The sequence below is a fragment of the Megalobrama amblycephala genome, linkage group LG12 (assembly GCF_018812025.1).
Source record: "Megalobrama amblycephala isolate DHTTF-2021 linkage group LG12, ASM1881202v1, whole genome shotgun sequence".
NCBI classification, from domain to species: domain Eukaryota; kingdom Metazoa; phylum Chordata; class Actinopteri; order Cypriniformes; family Xenocyprididae; genus Megalobrama; species Megalobrama amblycephala.
The window spans coordinates 24997731-25017832 of NC_063055.1; the positions used below are offsets into that span (position 1 = coordinate 24997731).

Sequence of the window (20102 nt, forward strand, 5' to 3'; positions counted from 1 at the left end):
TTTTCGAATATTAATTACAGGTCGAATATTCGACTATTTGTGCACACCCCTAACATTAATGTCCTAAGACACGAAATGATCGGTTTGTGCGAGAAACCGAACAGTATTTATATAATTTTTTACCTCTAATACACCACTATGTCCAACTGCCTTGCGCATCCGGTTGGTGAGGTCTGAACGCGCTCTGACAACAGAAGTGATGTAGAGATCACTTCCGTCATCAGAGCGCCTTCAGACCTCACCAACCCATTGACATGCATTATATGACTGACAGACTGCAACGGTTGGAGTTAAAAATCATCATTTGTGTTCTGCTGAAGAAACAAAGTCACCTACATCTTGGATGCCCTGGGGGTAAGCAGATAAACATCCAATTTTCATTTTTGGGTGAACTATCCCTTTAATTTGTGTTCCGAAGATGAACGAAGGTCTTACGGGTGTAGAACAACATGAGGGTGAGTAATAAATGACTCACAATATAAGTAATCGAGTCGCTCTCCCTACACTCTCAAAATACCTAAATGTTTGGATATATATGCATATATTACAATAAACCTAATATATAATATATATGGTGTAATATAAAATAATATATATGGTGTTTAATATACAAACACTTCCGGAACAAACGCTGCTGAAAAAGTGGACGGGCACTGTTGCACCCTACCTGGGTGCTTCTCATTTCTTATTTGTGTATCCTCTTTTCCTTTCCTCGTGTCTTAACTCCCACCCCCTTAGGATGCGAGGGAAGGATACAACTGTGTATCCTCTCATGACTCCTCAGGAAGCATCCTCGTTCCTCATTCCTCGCCTCCTTTCGATGCAATTAGTTGGTGCGAATTAGTCTTCCGGGTTCTGACGTCATCCCTGCAACTCAACTCTTTAGACCTTATGTAGCACTCGTGTCTTCTGTCTTCTTATTTGTATTTTCACAGCATGAAGGTAATATCTTATGGATTTATGAATGAACTGTTCATTTTAAAATCTTCCCACTGACATCTGGTTCAAACATTACAATGTTTAATACTCTACAATGTTTACTCTACAATAAGTAAATAAATCCACTTCACTAGCTAATTACTCTTCGACCGCAATGCCATAGAAATATACAGAGCTACCGCAAAAATGGAAGTTTAAAGGGATAGTTCACACAAAAATGAAAATTGTCATAATTTACTCCCTCTCAAGTTGTTCCAAACCTGTATAATTTTTTTTCTGGTCAACACAAAGGAAGATATTTTGAAGAATGTTTGTAACCAAGCAGATCTCACCCCCCATCAACTACCAAAGTAGGAAAATAAATACTATGGTAGTCAATGGGGGGCGAGATCTGCTTGGTTACAAACATTCTTCAAAATATCTTCCTTTGTGTTGACCAGAAAAAAAATTATACAGGTTTGGAACAACTTGAGAGGGAGTAAATTATGACAATTTTCATTTTTGTGTGAACTATCCCTTTAAACACAAAATTCTGAAGATGGCTGCTGTTTCACCTTATGCGCCAGAGAAACAAGCGCACATCTTTGAAGTGGCCGTCATAACAAATGTCAGTAGACCGGGAAGATTCTAAAATGAACAGTTCATAAATCCGTAAGATCTTACCTTCATGCTGTGGAATTACAAACTGGAAGACAGAACACAACCAGCACAGCACTGAAGAGGGACGGGGCTACATGTCTATAGTTTCAAGATTTTAGATTTGGATGTCGCCAAGCAGCGTGCAGACTAAAAGCTGGTATGGAACACAGTTTATAAGTAGAGCGGATATATTCAGATGATCAATCAGTTCTGTGATCACTCCGCTACAGCTCCACTCCGGGTTTTGCATTTCCCACTCCCTGCTTACCTGTGAGAGAGAAATCCTGTGATAGAGCACATTTCAAAAAACGCAATGCCCCATAAAAATGCTTAAAGGGATAGTTCACCCAAAAATGAAAATTTGATGTTTATCTGCTTACCCCCAGCACATCCAAGATGTAGGTGACTTTGTTTCTTCAGCAGAACACAAATGATGATTTTTAACTCCAACCGCTGCCGTCTGTCAGTCAAATAATGCGAGTGGATGGGAACTTCTACTATAAGAGTAAATAAAACTTGCATAGACAAATCCAAATTAAACCCTGCGGCTCGTGACGACACATTGATGTCCTAAGACACGAAATTATCGGTTTGTGTGATAAACCGAACAGTATTTATATCATTTTTTACCTCTAATACACCACTATGTCCAACTGCGTTCAGCACTCGCTTAGTGAGGTCTGAACGCGCTCTGACAGCGGCAGTGATGTCTCGCGCATATACTTCAATGAGTGCTAGACATCACTGCCGTTGTCAGAGCGCGTTCAGACCTCACTAACCGAGTGCTGAACGCAGTTGGACATAGTGGTGTATTAGAGGTAAAAAATGTGTCTTAGGACATCAATGTGTCGTCACGAGCCACAGGGTTTAATTTGGCTTTGTCTATGCAAGTTTTATTTACTCTTATAGTAGAAGTTCCCATCCACTCGCATTATTTGACTGACAGCCGGCAGCGGTTGGAGTTAAAAATCATCATTTGTGTTCTGCTGAAGAAACAAAGTCACCTACATCTTGGATGCGCTGGGGGTAAGCAGATAAACATAAAATTTTCATTTTTGGGTGAACGATCCCTTTAAATATGATGCTCTAAGCCATCCCAGGCCCTAGTAACAAAGGCAGCTGTGATGCTGCTTTGCTTCTGTATAAATTAAATGCAGCATCAGGTGAAGCTTATGAGCGTATTTTATAACTTATCATTTTAGGTTTACATTAATGATTTAATGTTTCTACATTCAATGTTTCATATTTAAAACAAAAATTAGTGACAATTTTAAGTTGCTAACACTGCTATATAGAAACTGCATAATTCTTTCAATGCATCTATTCATGTTATATTTACAGTACATGCAGCCTTTGCAGTGTATGAATGTTACAAATATACAACATCATGAAATGTCCACTGTCTTAATTTTAAATTTCCTGGTGCTAAAGATGGAAAACCATTGATTAACAACATCGTCTTGGATTATACAGGGCCTGTTATACAGCATGTATATTGTGTTAGTTTTTTGGGTTGCAGTCTCCCCACCCCCTCACTCCCTTTTAAGAATGGCAGCCATTCAAGGGTGTGTGAGGAGGATGAAAATAGGACAAGGCAGGTGTCACTTTCAGCTCTGGTGTACCGAGACCTTACCTCTGACCTTTTTCTGGGGGTTGCACAGTAGAAACACAACAAACCAACAAAAGCAGACACAAACCTACGCTGGTTCCCTCTGTGCGCCCGGAGACAATCTTTTTAACCATTATTTTCACTTTTCACAATCTGTCTGGGATACCCAACAGCAAAGAGGGTTACCCAAAAGTTTGAGAGGGGAAAAGACTGGGTTTTTTTTTTTTTTCATGCTACACACAGCAATGTCATGGAACTCCTGTTTTGTCTGGAGATAAAATCAGAAGATGAGTTTCGACCTTCAGTTCCATTCAGACTCGCAAGTCTTGCTCGCAACCTTTCCTCAAATGTCAAGCCTTGTTTCTATTACATTGCTCAAACATGCTAAGAATAGAAGGTCATAGAAGAGGATGTCAATTGAACCACTTTGCGGAGTTCGCACATAAAAAAAGTGCATAAATGTGTAGCGACTTCTACATAAAATGGAAAAGTTGGTATGCAAAACCTTATTGTGACATGCAAAAATGCACTTGCAATATTTGGACAGGTCTTTATCCCATCATAGGGTCTATCATGGGGGAGTGTGGACTAGACAGTCTTCACCCACAGCTCTGAAAACAAAAAACATCTCAAACTCTGGAGGCGGTCAGATGTTACCATAGTAACAAATGTCACAGAGGTCACAGTTATTTTCCATTTAATGAAGCAATCATGTTTAACTTTGGACAGTGAATGATACTTGTACTTTTAAAGGGATGGTTCACCAAAAAAAAAAAAAAAGAAGTAATTTACTCACTCTCATGTCGTTCTACACATGTATGACTTTCTATCATCTGTGAAACACAAAAGAAGATATATTAAAGAATATTGGTAACTAAACAGTTTTGGTTACCATTAACTTTTCATTGTATGGACAAAAAACAGACATTTCAACTTTTGTTTTGTTTTTCAGGTTTGGAACGACATGAAGGTGACAGTTTTTGGATGAACTATCCCTTTAAATATCTTACATTCTATAAAGAAAAATCTTATATAAATACAAATTTGTAATATGGAATGTAACTGATAAAATTATGTACTTTTCATTTATTAATGCCTTTCATCAATGTGTGTGCTGAAGAATGATTGTTTTGGTGTGTGTGTGTGTCTTCCTTTTAGAGCTGACATTGGTTACGATGACTCTGACGACAGAGGAGATGGTATGTTATAAGGGTCATAATGTTATCCAATAACTTCTTTATCTTGGGATAAATAAAACAAACAAATGTCAGGTTAGTTGTTTTATGCTTCAGATTCCTCAGTTTTTCTTTTCAGCAGATCTTGGCAGCACTGAGTGTGAAGTAGCAGAGGATCAAGCATCTTTTGCACAGCCGCCTATAGTCCAGCCAGAGATCGACATTGAGGTGCGTGATTTGCTATATTATCTCCATTTCTGAGTTTGGCTTGGATAGCAGGTGGAAAAAGACACAGTGCATCACAGACATACCCAAAAAAGTTTAAAAAAACTTTAAACAACTTTGTTTTCCCCTCCTGGCTCTAACCTTTACCAGATTTCCATGACGGTTTTCATATGTGGTATAACAGCCTTTTTTCTATTTTTTTTTTTTTGTTGCGGTGTGTTAGAAAACTCATTGACCTGTATGCTGTCTATAGACACGCTTACAGTGAATCTTTGCAGGCTCAACGCTAAGGTTTTTTTTCTACTGGTTGGGCTCATGTTTTGAATGTTTACTTGCCCTGCCAATATAACCACAAAAAATAATATAAAATAATCCTAGTTGTTGTATTTGTTGTTTTTGACCCAAGTAACTTTAATAAACAAGTTTAGGACACCAAAAACTCCTATTAATTTCAAATATTGTTAAAGACAAGTAAACGGTCAGTAATAAAATAAGAAAAAATAATCAAATTATAAGCAATAGCACAAATAAATACAATAGAACACATACAAATGAAATAAATGGTGCTTTTCAGGTTTTACAGGTTGATCTAACTGTATTTTTCAGGTACCAAAATTGAATTAAGTAATCAAATGTAAAATAACACTGCATAGTCTGTATAAATTAAATATAGATTAATCCTTATTAAAGTTATAAAAGTTATTCAGCCAAGATCAGTGAGTGATTTTTTTTTTTTTTTCTTCTTTGTCCTTTGATTAACATTAAAGGGATTGTTCACCCAAAAAATGAACATTTTGTCATCATTTACTCACCCTCAAGTTATTCCAAACCTGTATGGGTTTCTTTTTTCTGTTGAACACAAAAGTAGATATTTTGAAGAATGTTAGTAACCAGACAGTTGACGGTAGCCATTTACTTCCATAGTATGAAAGAAAATCCTATGGAAATCATTGGCTACATTCTTCAAAATATCTACTTTTGTGTTCAACAGAAAAAAGAAACCCATACAGGTTTGGAACAACTTGAGGGTTAGTAAATAATGACAAAATTTTCATTTTTGTGTGAACTATACCTTTAAATACAAACTGCAGCAGATTTATTAGGATGCTGTCATTTTAAGACCGAATGCACAGATCCCATATACTGTTACATATGCGTTTTCTTTCTCAGCTGTTTAAATTCACTTAAGACATAACCGTCTATGTTTAAAAGGATGCTTGCCAAGGCATATTGACATAATTTTGTGTGAATATTTAAATCGCTACAAGACATGAAAGAGAACTCAGTTCAGTATTCGTACGCTGTCTGAGATGCGGTGAGTACCAAATTGAGTTCTCTTTTGCGTCTTCTTGCGCTTGAATGTTTAAATTGGCATAAAAACACGTGCAAATGATGACATTTTGTGAGGATACTGGCCCGATCGGGCAAGTGACAGTTACGTCAACTGTCCCGAGTGTCTTTAATGCTGGACCCAGGCCATTGGGCCATCCTTATTGTCAATCCCTGCTTTGTATGTTGTTACTATCTGTGGTGGTATATGGTTATTTATCTATCAGCGCTGTCTTCTGTTTTTTCTTATTCTTGTAAGGGATTCCTGTCTGTCACTATTGCAACAAATGCAGAGCTGTAGTGTTTTTCAGAGCAATTTAGACAAAAGATAACTCAAGAATCTAGTTATAAATTAAACTTTTAACACATTAATTGCCTATTGTCTATTTAATACTAGCTAAAATACTGATAATGTGGGTTTTCATCATACCTGCATACTCACAATTCAATTCGCTTGTTAAAATTCCCACCGACATTTCACTGTCCCAGTAACCACTTGCTTGTGTCTATTTGCAGTGTGTTGATTTGCAGCTGTTTTAAGTAACTGAATCTGGTATTTATAACAATAGCATCACCATCTCGGTTTCTGGTCTGTGGTCAACCCGTTACAATAAATAGATAGACACATTATTATTTCTTTACCAGAGGTCTTAAAGGGATAGTAAATTCTGTCATCATGTATTCAATTTCATGCCATTCCAAACCTGTATGAGTTTCTTTCTTCTGCAGAATACAAAAGATGTTATGAAGAATGTTGTTAAAAAACAAAATTTGGTTACAGACATTCTTCATAACATCTTCTATTGTGTTCCGCAGAAGAAAGAAAGTCCATACATGTTTAGAACAACATGGTGGTGAGTAAATGAGAACTATCCCTTTGATTGTGGACTGCCATTAAAATATATAAAAAAATCGTGTCATTGCTTTTTGTAAACTAGCTTATGTTAATAATCAAGAATAATTTAACCTATTCTCCAGCATATATCAGATAAAAAACAAGACGTGTATTTGTTGATATTGTTATTCTTTTCATCTGTCTACCTGAACAGCTCATTGAAGCTTCAGCATCAACTTAGGTAATGTGCATGTGACTTGCTAACTTAACGCCTTGCTAATGTCACTCATTCATCGTGTTGCATGTAACGTGCATCTTGTATCGTGAATCATAATATATGATATCTAGTTCAACCATGTAGAAGGTATTTGTTTTCATGTTTTGAGTTTTAAAAAACAATAAGCTATAATGTATACTACATATTATGTTAATTTTTTATAAGCAGTTTAGTGTAATCTGAATTTAAAAGGCCTTGTTTGCAATTCCTGATATTTTCCACATGAGACAAAAACTGCTGTGAACGTGGGAATATCTTGTTTTTAACAAAACCTTGGGCTGTTTTATTGGGCTTCAGGGCTGTTTTCCTATAGACCATTTTGGCAAGGAGTCATTGGGAGGAAAAACCCCTGCATAACTGAAGTAAAAACACACACAAACTCCCAAAGAAAGAAATAAACAGAAATTGTATTGGTTTAATTCTGTGCATGTTCTATATAAATATTGTCAGTATTGTTGTATGTTTGCCATGTACAACTTTAAACAGACAAAATTAAAAAGCTAAACAACATTCTCCTAGCATTTTCAGCATCACCTTTTTCATCTTTGTTTTTTTAATCTTGTGTAATTTTGTCACAAACATTCAGAACAGTCTTTTGAACATTTTGTTTCCATTGGTGTAATCTTCCCTCATTGGCACGGGCTTCTGGGAAAAGAGCCATTGGGAACTGGCACAAGCTTCATGCTAACACAAATCACTTTCCCATTTGCACTTAGCATTTTAGTAGTTTAACCTTTTTTTTTTTTTTTGTAACCTTTTTCTTTATAAAATGATCTTTTGTTTTACTTTTAGTTTTACCAGAGTTATTAGTAATGATCATTAAACTGATATGGTCTGAAACAACAGCATGTATTAAACATCGATGGAATACTAAACTAATATCAGTAGTGCTGGTGTCAATAATAATAATAATAATAATAATAATAATAATAATAATATGCATTAGCAAATCCATTTACCCTTGATTATCCAACTACTTGCAATCAAGAAATGATTTCTAATTTCTCTAATAATGAATATTAAGTTTCAAGTTTGTGCCATTCACCTTACACTTTTTGTTAGTCTGTAGAAATTCAAATTCATAATTGCAAACAAATGTTTACTGTCTACAGCTTACAAGTTCATAAATTATTTGGAATGCAAGCCTTTTTTGTTACTTTTCCTCTCTGTTGTAGACTGCCAAAGATTTGTCCAGTTCTCCAGAGTCCACCAGGACTTCCTCCAAGGCAGGATGTCCTCTGTCCACTTCAGATACTCCCTTCGGAGAACCACTTCCACTAGAGTCAATGTCATCCAGTAATTTACCACAAACAGAAGAGTCTGGAATTCAGCCATTAATTCTACCCTTCCCCCAATCACAATCAACCCAGCAGCCCTCTGAGACACAAGATAAAGTCCATAATGTTGTCCCGTCCATCTTCCTTTCCCTTCCTGAAGTCCTCATCCATCCCTATGATGGTCCAGAGACAACCAAGGATGAATTTGAGGATTCCAATAAACCCACCCATGCACAGAAGGATGATTTCCAGCTCGAGATCTTAGCGCAAGTGCCTTTCGAGTTTGGCCAACCATCACTGGCTGGGTGTCCAGACACGACACATATCCAGGAAGAAGGTATGAAGGATGTTAAGGAAAAGGAAGATATTGAGGAAAATGATTGCACATCGGAAGACATGCTAGAAAAGCCAAGTCAGAATATAGGAGAAGATAAAACAGGAAAAAATTTTCACATATTGGAAGAAGCCAAGCAGCCTCCTCCGTCAAATGAAGTAAACAATACAACTGAAGACATGGAGAAGCTCAGTCTGTCAAAAAACATACAACACACTCTGGAGGAAGGAATTCAAGAACAGAAAGTAGAGCTTGTCTCTTCAGTCCAACTCGAGACCACCAAAGCGGTTGAGGTGGAAAGCACCAAGTTGGATGATGAGGAAACAAATGTTTTGGTGGCTTCCTGTTTGTCACACTCTCATTTAATTCCCACAAGACAGGACAGAGAAACCCAAAGTTTACTCATCCATTCAACCTCTGATAAGCCGGCAACCATTCAACATCAGCAGGAGGAAGGACTCGTCTTGGATCCGATCCTCCATGAAGATCCAAAACTTGATAACCAAATTATTTCCATGTGTACTCCAGAACATCAAACAAGCAAACAAGAAAAGCTGAAACTGGTCAGCGTTTCTGAAACATCACCAACAGCCTTTGATCTTCAACCTTCAACTGTTCACTCTTCAGCAGAAGATGATTTAACCTCTGAGGGTGATGAACCTTCCACTGCTCCATATCAGACATCTAAAGACTCTGAAACCCAGCACACACTGCCAAGAGACGGCACTGAACTATCTCAAATATCAAAGGATCAGACTGAGGTTACTTTGGACACGTGTCTGATGGTCTCTATGATCTTCTTCAGTGCTGCTATCTGCCTGGCTGTTGTGATTCGAGAGCCTAGCGCTTTACTGTATGTGGGATTATTTCTGTTGTCGCTCTGGTTCTAATTTCTATGCCAGTTTTCTTTCCCCTTCCATCCATTTCTCCTAAAAAGCCTTAAGACTGTACCTTCTTCCTCTCTCCCCAGTGCCTTGAGGAATTCCAAAAACTAAAAAAACGAACAAAAAAAAAAAACATTGTAGTGCAAACAGATCTGGTGTCATATTTGTGTTTATGTGGTTATAAGTAGAGTGAGCGTTGGTTAGTCTCTTTAAATTTTGGAGCTATGCTTCTGCTTGAAATATTGTGTATCATTCAGACTTACAGTATAAAATCTGCAGTGGTTTATATACATATGATAATAATAGTTTAAGCAAGCAATGTGTATTTTAGCTGAATGACATCACTTTGCACCTCATAAATGATTGGTCATTAGAAATGTGGCTCAGCTCATTGATCCATACACAAAATGTCTATTTTGTGAGTTTCTCTATATATGTGCATAGCTACTGGCCCTAAAGATTGCATTTGTTTTTTTTTTACAAATCATTTATGAGTGGGATGACTTGATGGTGAGTGTATGTAGTTTTATGTATGATAAGAAATGAGGCGAGACTGGACAAACAGTGCAGGTTATTTCAGAATAGAATTTTAGGAAAGTTGGAGTTGTAAGTTGTTTGAATTGAGAGTTTGTATGTTTATTCACTTAATGACACTGTGAAAGTGTGTTTGATGTTATATGTGATCATTTTGTAATATGGATTACACACTATAAACTTAAAATAAGTGAACGATAAGCTTGAAGAGTATGCAACAAATTTGCACCCATCTGCTTCCTAAAGGTTAAAAACAACACTTAAGGTATTACAGTTCTTTTTCTTGTTAGTTAGCAGACAAGTATATGTCCTTTTGCAGTGCTCTTTAAATGCGTTCCCCCAAGCCTCTGATATCACCCCAAAAGGTCACGCATTGCGCTGAAGTCACTGCATCAGGTTACGGGGTGACTAAACACCATTGTAAGTAGAGAAGTCAGAGCCGTTCCTTGAAAAAATCTTTCACTTGGTTCCCTTCTTCCAAAAACTTTAGCCTTAAGGTAGTCACCCATTGTTGTCTCATGAATTAATGTGCAAACAAGATAGTGAACAATCAATAACATATGTTCACATGTATTTTGTCAATGTCAAAGAAGAAATAAAAGTCTATATAACTGATAAAAACTGACCAATTTATTTCAGAGCTTTTTTTTTTTGCATACAGCCCTTCAATGTTAAAATCAAGCTTGCTGTCAATGTCAGCAAAATGTGAAATTATTCAAACTGAAATGAACTAAACTTTGATAGTGAAGTTATATTCACAGAGCACTGGAACTCATGATATGATTTAATAAACAAGGACACGTTTTTTTCCCCACATGCATGAGTGTGTGATAAATGTGAGGTCTGACAAAGTAACTTGATTTTTTTTTAATACAAAACATAAAAATAACAAGTGGTAGTCTTTTAATATATACATATGCACAGATTTGGTTGAGGATGATAGTTATACAATTATGTGAATTTAATAAGGAAATGTTCCTGAGCATAAGCTAATCCAGAATTTATGTAGCATCTCATAAATCTAAAGCACACATTCCAGCTTCACTGACCAGTTCTGAAAACCACCTGAGCTGTTTCCCAAAAATATTGTAAGCATACGTAGTCTAAAGAAACCACTGCCAACAATAGGTTCATGAGACATTTGGGAAATGCAACCCTGAATAGTAGTCACATCGGTGAAATAACCAAACTTAAGCTCTCACACTCATTTACGCATCCATTAAGTCCAGCTCCCAAATACATTCAATGAAAGACTAGTTTGACACTATGAATATATTTTGTCAGGTTTTAGACTATATACACATAAAACAGAATGATAACACTTTGCATGCGTAAAAGGCAACATCTCATGTAGGTCCACCTCCCTCAGTCTAACAAACTTCCCTTTCTGTGCATTAAAAGTAAAATTTTGCCCCCTGGTGGAAATTTCAAGTTGTGAAAAAAAATAAAAAAAAATAAAAATAAAAATAGAAGGAAGGACATTGTATATTTTTGATATTTTACACTGGTCTAAATATATTTGCTAAAAACAGGGCAAAAAGTTTCACTACAAAAGTTTGTAAAAAAAAAAAAATAATTCCTCCTATTCAAGCAAAGCATATGAACATTTAAATGTTTAAAAAAAAAAATCAAATAATTTGTGTAAGAATTCCATGGTGTCAAAGACTGATTTGATATAAAATATAAATTTTAAAACAATTACTGAAAAGCACTTTTTTTTTGCAACTTTACAAACATCTTCTCTAACGGACAAATTGATAGAGTAATGCCACATTTATACACTATTTAAACACTGCGGACAACAATGAGGAAAAAGTTGAGGTTCATCTTGGGGAAATAAAAAAACCTTAAATATATACTTAAAATTCAATGAAATATTTCAAAACACCTGCCAAAACAGTTCCTAAACTGCAGATGCTTTCAACATATTCACTTGAATACATGATCTTCTTTCAGTCCCTCTTTAGCATGAACTTCCTCTAAAAGAGATACTTTCGACATGTTGGTACCCCGCATTTGCACTCCATGCGCATACGCTTCTTAGGGGATCCCGGGAGTCCTGTCAGACTGAAATTAGAATCCATCTTCGTGCTCTCGGCATCTACTGGATCAACTATGGGAAAAATGAGAAAGAAAATTTAGATTTTACTATATATATATATATATATATATATATATATATATATATATATATATATATATATATATATATAAAAAATACACACACTACCATTTAATAATTTGGTATGATTTTTTAAGTATTTTTGAACTCTTATGCTCCAAGGCTGCATTTATTTGATGAAATATAGTAATAACAGCCATTTTGTGAAATATTCCAACTTAAAATAACTATTTTTAATATTTAAATATATTTTAAAATGTAATTTTTCTGTAATGACAAAACTGAATTTTGAGCAGGCATTATATTCCATTCTTCAGTGTCACATGATCCTTCAGAAATCATTCTAAAGGCCGGAACACACCAAGCAGACGCCGACGAACTAGTGACGACGAAAGCAGACTGCGGGGTTGGTTCATGTCGGCAGCGTCTATATCCAGAGTTGGCCTGACACATCAAACCAACACTCGACAGCCGACGGCCAAGTAGCACGTCAGTTCTATGCCTGTGTGAGATGAAATGCCTTTCCGAACCAGCAGGTGGCAGAATCTGAACAGCCAATCAGAATGATCAGATGGCCCGACGGACCGACGAGCTCTGACGCCGATTCAACATTTCGAATTGGCTGAAAAAAAAAAAAAAGCCGACGAGGACCAACTTCAGCCGATGGTGTGGAACACACTGAGAAAACTTAGTCGGCCGACGAACAAAAACTGCCAGACTGCCAACCGTCGGCTTGGTGCTCAAGAAACAGATGTAATATGAATAGAAAGTATTCAGTAGAATAGTATCTATTGAAAATCTAACTCTTACGTTATAACATAACCTGAACTATTACATTATGACCACCAATCTAATAACCTTTTATCCCACAAAACAGCGGCCACGTGGCGAGGCATTGATTTGGCAAGGTGGCGAAAGGTCTCCTGGGGTATCTGGTACCATTATGTCAACAGCAGGTCCTCCAGTTCCCGTATATTGCGGGGTGGTGGTAATGTAGCGCAAACCCACTTTTCAAAGTCGAACCACGAATGTTCGATTGGGTTCATGTCAGGCCAAGGCATTAACAGAAATTCAACATCATGTTCCTTGAACCACTAGATGATTCTGGCAGTGTGGCATGGCGCATTATCCTGTTGGTAATGGCCATTACCCACCACAGGGAACACAGTTGCCATGAATCGGTGCAGTTGGTTTGCAATGATGCACCAACTGTCAGGGATTGTGCTCAGCTGCCAGGCGTGCTCATTGCTCGAGGTTGGGGGTGGTCATAATGTAATGGCTCGTCGGTGTTTACTGTAACATTATAAATGTCTTTGCCACTTTTGATCAATGTAATGCAATTGTTGTTGAATAAAAGTATTAATTTCTTTAAAAAAAAAAAAAAAAAAAAGACTGACCCCAAACTTTTGAACGGTAGTATATGCATCAAGGCCAAGTTAATGACCCCAAATCACTTGTCAAGTTGCAAAGACTACATTTTTCTATACATACTCTTCATTTTGTAGTCAAAGGTGAGCTCCTCTCCTGCCTTTATCCCACGAGTGGCAAAGAACGCGATCCGTGGCAGCCGCTCATCCAGGTTATCAATAAACACATTATATACCTGAAGGTTTGGGTCACACTGAGGACACAAAAGAAAAAAAACACTTTTGTGACATTCAATTATTTACTGCCTATAAATGAAAAGCTACAGTTGATTTGATATCAAGTAAAATGTATTGTGATTATTGGTGACATTTAGGGAAAAGTGTAAGATTCAATTTATACAGATAAAATAAAAACATATCTATTTCAATTAGAAGCAAGTTCAAGTCCACTCACGCTGTGATTGACAAAGTGGGAGATGTTTCCATAGTGAGCAGCATCCACAGTGTACTCGTCGTCCACATAATCCAGGTCAAAAAGGTAGGTGGCACCTTCTTTATCGTATATGTGACCTCTGCGTTCTGCTTCTTCTGTCGTAATGATCTAAAGCAAAACAGAAAAAAGAGGGTTTAACAACATGAAGCCAGACATTATCGGGAAAGACAGATAAACAGCCAATCAGCCATCACATGGAAACTGAAAACATTGGCTGCTTGATAATGCCACTATCTACTAGTGAAACAAAACATGATAACATGGCAACATTCAACTGAAGGTGAACAAAATGAACAACTTGTCTAAAACGAAATTATTAAATTAAAAGAATATTCAAAAATATCTGATCCAGACGTGAAGTAACTATTTGCCTCAAGCCCTCCCGTGCTTCTTACCTCCCCAACGTATTCCATGACGAAAGTGTTCTTGCGAATGCGCTCCATGGTCCGTACCCCCCAGCCCCTGCCATTGTCTGTCCTAAAAATGCAGAGGGAATACTGAATGCCCCTCTGCACCACTCTGTTGGGGCAGTCGAGCGCACAGCGGCATCGCTTGTTGCATTCATAAATGGGCAACCCAGGCCGAATGCGGACTTGGCCTAACTCATTGTAAGCAAACTTGTGCTGCGACGCGCCGGCACAGCAGCCCTCCACGGGGTTGTCCAGGCAGTCTGTGCATTCGCAGCCCACAGACACCTCATTCAGCATTATCCCATCACCGACTTTATAGTCATTTATGTAGGTGAAGTTCTTTGGCGGGCCCTCCAGGTCGACCTGGTTCCGAACATAGATGTGGCCCTTGTGGGCGCCCAAGCTGTTGAGGTGTGTCTCCCACCGTTTAAGGGTCTGCCGGAGTTTCGCCCGCTGGATGAGCTGCGACACGGTGGCAGGATCTAGGCGACGAGGGGCGGAACGCTTCTTCTGTCTCTGCATCTCCACATTCAGGTCCTCCCAGAACTGGTTGAGCAGATCTATGCACTTCAGGTTCTTCCGTGGTTCCCATGTGTTGCTGGATTCAGGGTAGCCCTTCCATTTCACCAGGTACAACTCCTGTGAAGGGGGTAACCTTAAATGCATTTAGATCTGGATACATTGTTGCTTTGATAGAACTCATTTTTCCCTTCATGCAGTAGATTTTACTTTGACATGAGTTAGGGCTGGGCGGTATGGCTATAATATATATATATAATATATAGTGGCAGCAATATAAAATGCCGTTTAAGATTTTGCTATACTGTTTATACCATGGTATGTAAATATATCCGCATAGTGCAGTACTAAATGTTATTAACACTTTAGAGTGATAACAAAATCAGTTATTTTTATTATTTTTTTAATTAAAAAAATTCTGAAATGTAAAATAAATATCTATAGCAAAAGAAACTGCAATGTTTGAACAAAACAAATATAAAACATCTATATGTAAATGCACCAGTGTGCAGACATTTTTAAGATATAATAAGAACAAGAACAAAGCAGCAAAGTACAAACAAATGGTCAAATAAAAACAATAAATATACAAAAAACAAAGATGCTTTATTTTACAGTGCTTTATTTTAGGAAGGTCTACTAACATTACTGTTCAGGTAAGTAATATGGCCTACAAAAGAAATCTAATAAAGTAATCAAATGTAAAATAACGCTGCATAGTTTTAACTGTATAAATTGATAGATTAATGCATATTAAAGCTAAAGTTATTCATTCAAGATCAAGTAATTTTCTCTTTGCCTTTTGTTGTTTGATTCACATTAATGGTGCAGTTGTCAGCAGGTTTTTAGACTGCTGCCACTTTAAGACTTTATGCTGATCTAATGGGCTAATACACATATTTCCTCCCAACTTCCTTCTATTTTTTTACACCCATTTAAAGACAAACTGTCTCTAAATTTGATTATTTAATTTCTGTTGTAAGCCATTACTTATCTGAATACCAATGCTAGTACATTTTTCTGAAAAATCTAAAGCACTGTTTAATTTCTATTTTTGTTCGGTTTTATTTTTTGCCAGTTTTGTTTGTAATTTCTACAAAAGTTCTTGTTCTTATTGTATCGATGACTATTTATTTATCTTCTGTAACTGTTTTGAGGGCTTTTTACTTACATTAAAGGGTTAGTTCATCCAAAAATGAAAATAATGTCATTTATTACTCTTTATTACTCTAATGCCCTCATGTCGTTCCACACCCATGTTCGTTCATCTTCGGATCACAAATTAAGATATTTTTTATAAAATCCGATGGCTCAGTGAGGCCTGCATTGACACAAGTTAATTTACACTTTCAAACGCCCAGAAAGGTACTAAAATTATATTTAAAACAGTCCATGTGACTACAGTGGTTCAACCTTAATGTTATGAAGCGACGAGAATACTTTTTGTGCACCAAAAAAATGAAATAACGACTTTATTCAACAATATCTAGTGATGGGCGATCTTAAAACACTGCTTCATGAAGCTTCGAAGCTTTACGAATCATTTGTTTCGAATCAGTGGTTCGGAGCATGTATCAAATTGCCAAAGTCACATGATTTCAGCAAACGAGGCTTCGTAACGTCATAAGTGTTTCGAAATGTCAATAGTTCACGTGACTTTGGCAGTTTGATACATGCTCCGAACCACTGATTCAAAACAAAAGATTCGTAAAGCTTTGATGCTTCATGAAGCAGTGTTTTGAAATCGCCCTTCACTAGATATTGTTGAATAAAGTTGTTATTTTGTTTTTTGGCACATAAAAAGTTCTCGTCGCTTCATAACATTAAGATTGAACCACTGTAGTCACATTAATTGTTTTAAATATAACTTTAGTACCTTTCTGGGCGTTTGAAAGTGTTGATTAACTTGCATCAATGCAGGCCTCACTGAGCCATCGGATTTTATCAAAAATATCTTAATTTGAGGCTGAGTAATTATTGACAGAATTTTCATTTTTTTTGGTGAACTAACCCTTTAATTAACCTAGTATTAGTTTTTGCTGAAGTATTAATAATTGTGAAATTTCACTCACATTTAAACTTATTCATTTCATGAAATAGGACATTGATCATATCTATTCACCAATAATCGTGTTAAATAATCATGATTTCAATATTGACCAAAATAATCATGATAATGAGTTTTGCCATAATTGAGCAGCCCTACAATAAATCATTTATAATAAATACTGAAATGTTCCATAAAAAAAAAAGAAAAAAAAAAAGAATTGTCAATTTTGATTTCAAGGTGAATTTAAAGCATGGTAATTGACAGCAGAACAATATACCTGCTGCTGTCTGTCATTAATGTTAATCAATCAGCAAAAGATAAAGAGAAAACCACTCACAGCTCTTGACTGAATAACTACTGTATCTTTATTAAGAATCAATTTATTTTGGATTCATACAGTGAAGAGTATGCAGTGTTTTATTTTTACATTTTATTATCCTATTTCTTACTAGTATGTTTAATTTGTATTTTTGTTTATTATATTTGTCCAACTGATTGTAATTTTCTTCTTTGTTCTTATTTTTAATAACACAAATAAGTACATTGTGATATATAATGTTACAATATAATTAAATTTTTCATATTGTGAAAATCAGATTGTTGTTAGATGAAAATTATATGTGTGTAGACTTACAAGTTTTGTGCTCACCTGTACTATTTGTGTCTTCCCATCATTGATGACTTTCTTTTTGTAATCGCAGAGGTATTCTACCTCATAGTCACACAGGTTGTTCTTGTTGATGCCCAGCTCTTCACATTTCACCCCCTGCTCTCGACAGATTGCCTCCAGCTGGTCTGCATTGGCAATGCATGCTACCCTACACTCTTGAGCTACAAAAACAATTAGATGTTAATTGCAGGAAAAACACATTATGAAATGAGTTATGAAAATCGTGTTTAAGGTTTAGAGCAAGAAATGCATTGCACAGCTCTTCTGATGTTCACATGCCTGTAAATCTAGGAGTCTACAGAGAATATTTGACAGCAAAAATTACAACATGGATTTTAAGGGTTTTAATTTATTTCATACAACTAACTAGTTGTATGGTTTTAATTTTGTTTCAAAATTATATGTGAAATGTGCTACAAATTAAAAAATTTTTTTTTTTATTCAATTAAAACCTTCGAATATTGGGTTTTAAAAAAAACTTACATTGTCTGTATAATATTTTAACATTAGTCAGTACAATTACAAACAAAAGCCAATCATTAACTTAATTCATGTTACTATATCACACAAATTTTCAAACAAAGTTTAAATGGGGCTTTAGATATGAAAATACATAACTGCTTGTGTATTGTGGAAAGCTGCTGTCTGACAAGGGAATCATCATCAACTTATGTTTCTTGGCATTAAAAAGCTTGAAAGACTGCTGTAAACCACAGAACAACATGAAAATGTTTAAAATTTATTAAAATATTGTACAGATAACGGGATCATTTTGCCAGCTTGACATAAAAATTCTTACAGAAAATTCCACATGTATCATCACTAACCAATGGGCCATTTAATGAACTTGCTAAAAACTAATAGTCATAAGTAAAATATAGATAAGCTGTAAACCTATAGTAAGTGGGTAAACAACGACATCGGCGTAGATGAACATGTTGTGGAGAAAATGTGCTTTTTGATAAAAGTGTCCAGCGTTCAAACATACTGAGTAACGTTAGACCATATTCCTCTAGAGAACGGAAAAGTTAGCTAAACACTGAAAATTATGCTAACTACTGAATGTACACACTTTTGCACTATGTTACGTTGTACAACTTTATAAAGTTAACGCAAGAATAACAGATGAGTTAAAACATTCACAATGAGCTTGCTGAATGTGTTGCGTGAGCGCGCGGTGGCCATAACATCGACCTTATGTGAATTTGTATCAACAACCTGCAGCAAAGATTCTTCCAAAACGGAGGGTTTGTTTCCGGGGTTTCTTTGAAAAGACATCATTTAACGATGAACTCGTGTAATAGATAAGACATATGTTGAGTAAACCGTTGTTTCTGAACGATTAAAACGATATATTCTTACCTTTCAAATTTTCCGCCATCTTCCGACCGCCGCCAAAATCATATATGATTAAAAGTCTGCTCAGCGATTGGAGGCGGCACAGTCTGAGTGACGGGTCGGGCAACCAATAGGGACAGAGTATTTAAATCGATGGAAGTTTGAACAAAGTTATGTTCCTGTTTTGTTTTTTTTTTATGTAAAAAAAAAATATGCTTAGACTTTTTGCGCTTCCTCAGAAGATTAGCTTTCCATTTGCTGATTTATTTCCTTTCTGATAGTTTACAAAATCTGTAGTCGGGCGTATCGTTAGTGTTATTATTTATATTTTTATTTTCTCTGTTTTATAATATAAATTCGGGGACATTACAATACATAGAGATATCATAAGTTTGTTGTTCTGTGGAACAAACAAATAACGCTATTTCATTTTAATTCGTAACATGTGAAGTCTTTTAATTTGCCTTTCACCGGTTATGAAGGCGGGACGTAGAGTTCATCCATCATCACGTGAGACAGACACAAGCCTCAACTTCCGGAGAAAGTCAACATATGTTTGATGTTGCGTTGATGTAATATTACAGGTGCGTATATGCATTTATTTGAACGTTTGCAGTTGCGCCTGTAACATTTAGCTTAAACATTTAAGATTTAATAGTGTTTTCTCTCAAAATACACAATAGAGAGAGGAAAAGGCCTAAACTGGAGTTAAGACACCGGTTGTCTTTCAGCTTCATAAGCCACTTTATACACAAAGTGATTATGAGTATTATTTAGTCAGCACATGATAAGCATCTCAACAGATGACTAATCTTGTTTGCTTTAATTTGATTGTATTAATTTGTTAGCAAACAATACCGATTGTCCCAGTTCAATTTAAACATTACCATCTGTAAAACAATAAATAAAGTAAACGATGTTTATGTGCAGGCGTCATGTCATCCAGCATTGCTCAAAATCTTCGAGCACCAGCGCTCGTTCTGGTGTTTTTTGTCCTAGTAGACGTGATATCACTTGCACTTGCAGATAAGGTACAATTTCCCCCTGACACATGTCCATTACATGCTTTTCATATT

The 20102-nt window shown here is 36.2% G+C and overlaps 3 protein-coding genes across 7 annotated transcripts in view; 2 read left to right on the forward strand and 1 right to left on the reverse strand.

Moving 5' to 3' along the window:
* Nucleotides 1–10682, forward strand: part of si:ch211-167b20.8 (protein phosphatase 1 regulatory subunit 3A) — a 13496-nt gene extending 2814 nt beyond the window's left edge. For 2 of the 4 annotated variants that reach the window (XM_048209954.1, XM_048209952.1), the window contains exons 2-4: nucleotides 4346–4386; nucleotides 4502–4590; nucleotides 8204–10682. In XM_048209954.1, coding sequence (XP_048065911.1) covers nucleotides 4346–4386; nucleotides 4502–4590; nucleotides 8204–9529 — 1456 coding nt within the window. In that variant the 3' untranslated portion in view covers nucleotides 9530–10682. The remainder of the gene's footprint in view (nucleotides 1–4345; nucleotides 4387–4501; nucleotides 4591–8203) is intronic. The other 2 variants (XM_048209955.1, XM_048209953.1) reach the window with 1 other exon arrangement.
* Nucleotides 10683–11314: 632 nt separating this feature from the next.
* suv39h1b (SUV39H1 histone lysine methyltransferase b) lies at nucleotides 11315–19174 on the reverse strand. Of its 2 annotated transcripts, none has more exons than XM_048209964.1 (6): nucleotides 19051–19174; nucleotides 17668–17849; nucleotides 14435–15088; nucleotides 14001–14147; nucleotides 13671–13800; nucleotides 11315–12170 (listed from the first exon to the last, which is right to left on the reverse strand). In XM_048209964.1, the coding sequence occupies exons 1-6, from the start codon at nucleotides 19067–19069 to the stop codon at nucleotides 12037–12039; spliced, it is 1266 nt and encodes a 421-aa protein (XP_048065921.1). In that variant the 5' UTR covers nucleotides 19070–19174; the 3' UTR covers nucleotides 11315–12036. The 2 variants fall into 2 exon arrangements, with proteins under 2 accessions (XP_048065921.1, XP_048065919.1); XM_048209962.1 differs by lacking the exon at nucleotides 19051–19174 and adding an exon at nucleotides 18307–18935.
* A 280-nt stretch (nucleotides 19175–19454) lies between these two features.
* The window catches only part of tmem9 (transmembrane protein 9), a 4061-nt gene continuing 3413 nt past the window's right edge, over nucleotides 19455–20102 (forward strand). The window contains exons 1-2 of the mRNA XM_048209965.1: nucleotides 19455–19610; nucleotides 19957–20057. Of these exons, the coding sequence (XP_048065922.1) occupies nucleotides 19962–20057 (96 nt within the window). The 5' untranslated portion in view covers nucleotides 19455–19610; nucleotides 19957–19961. The remainder of the gene's footprint in view (nucleotides 19611–19956; nucleotides 20058–20102) is intronic.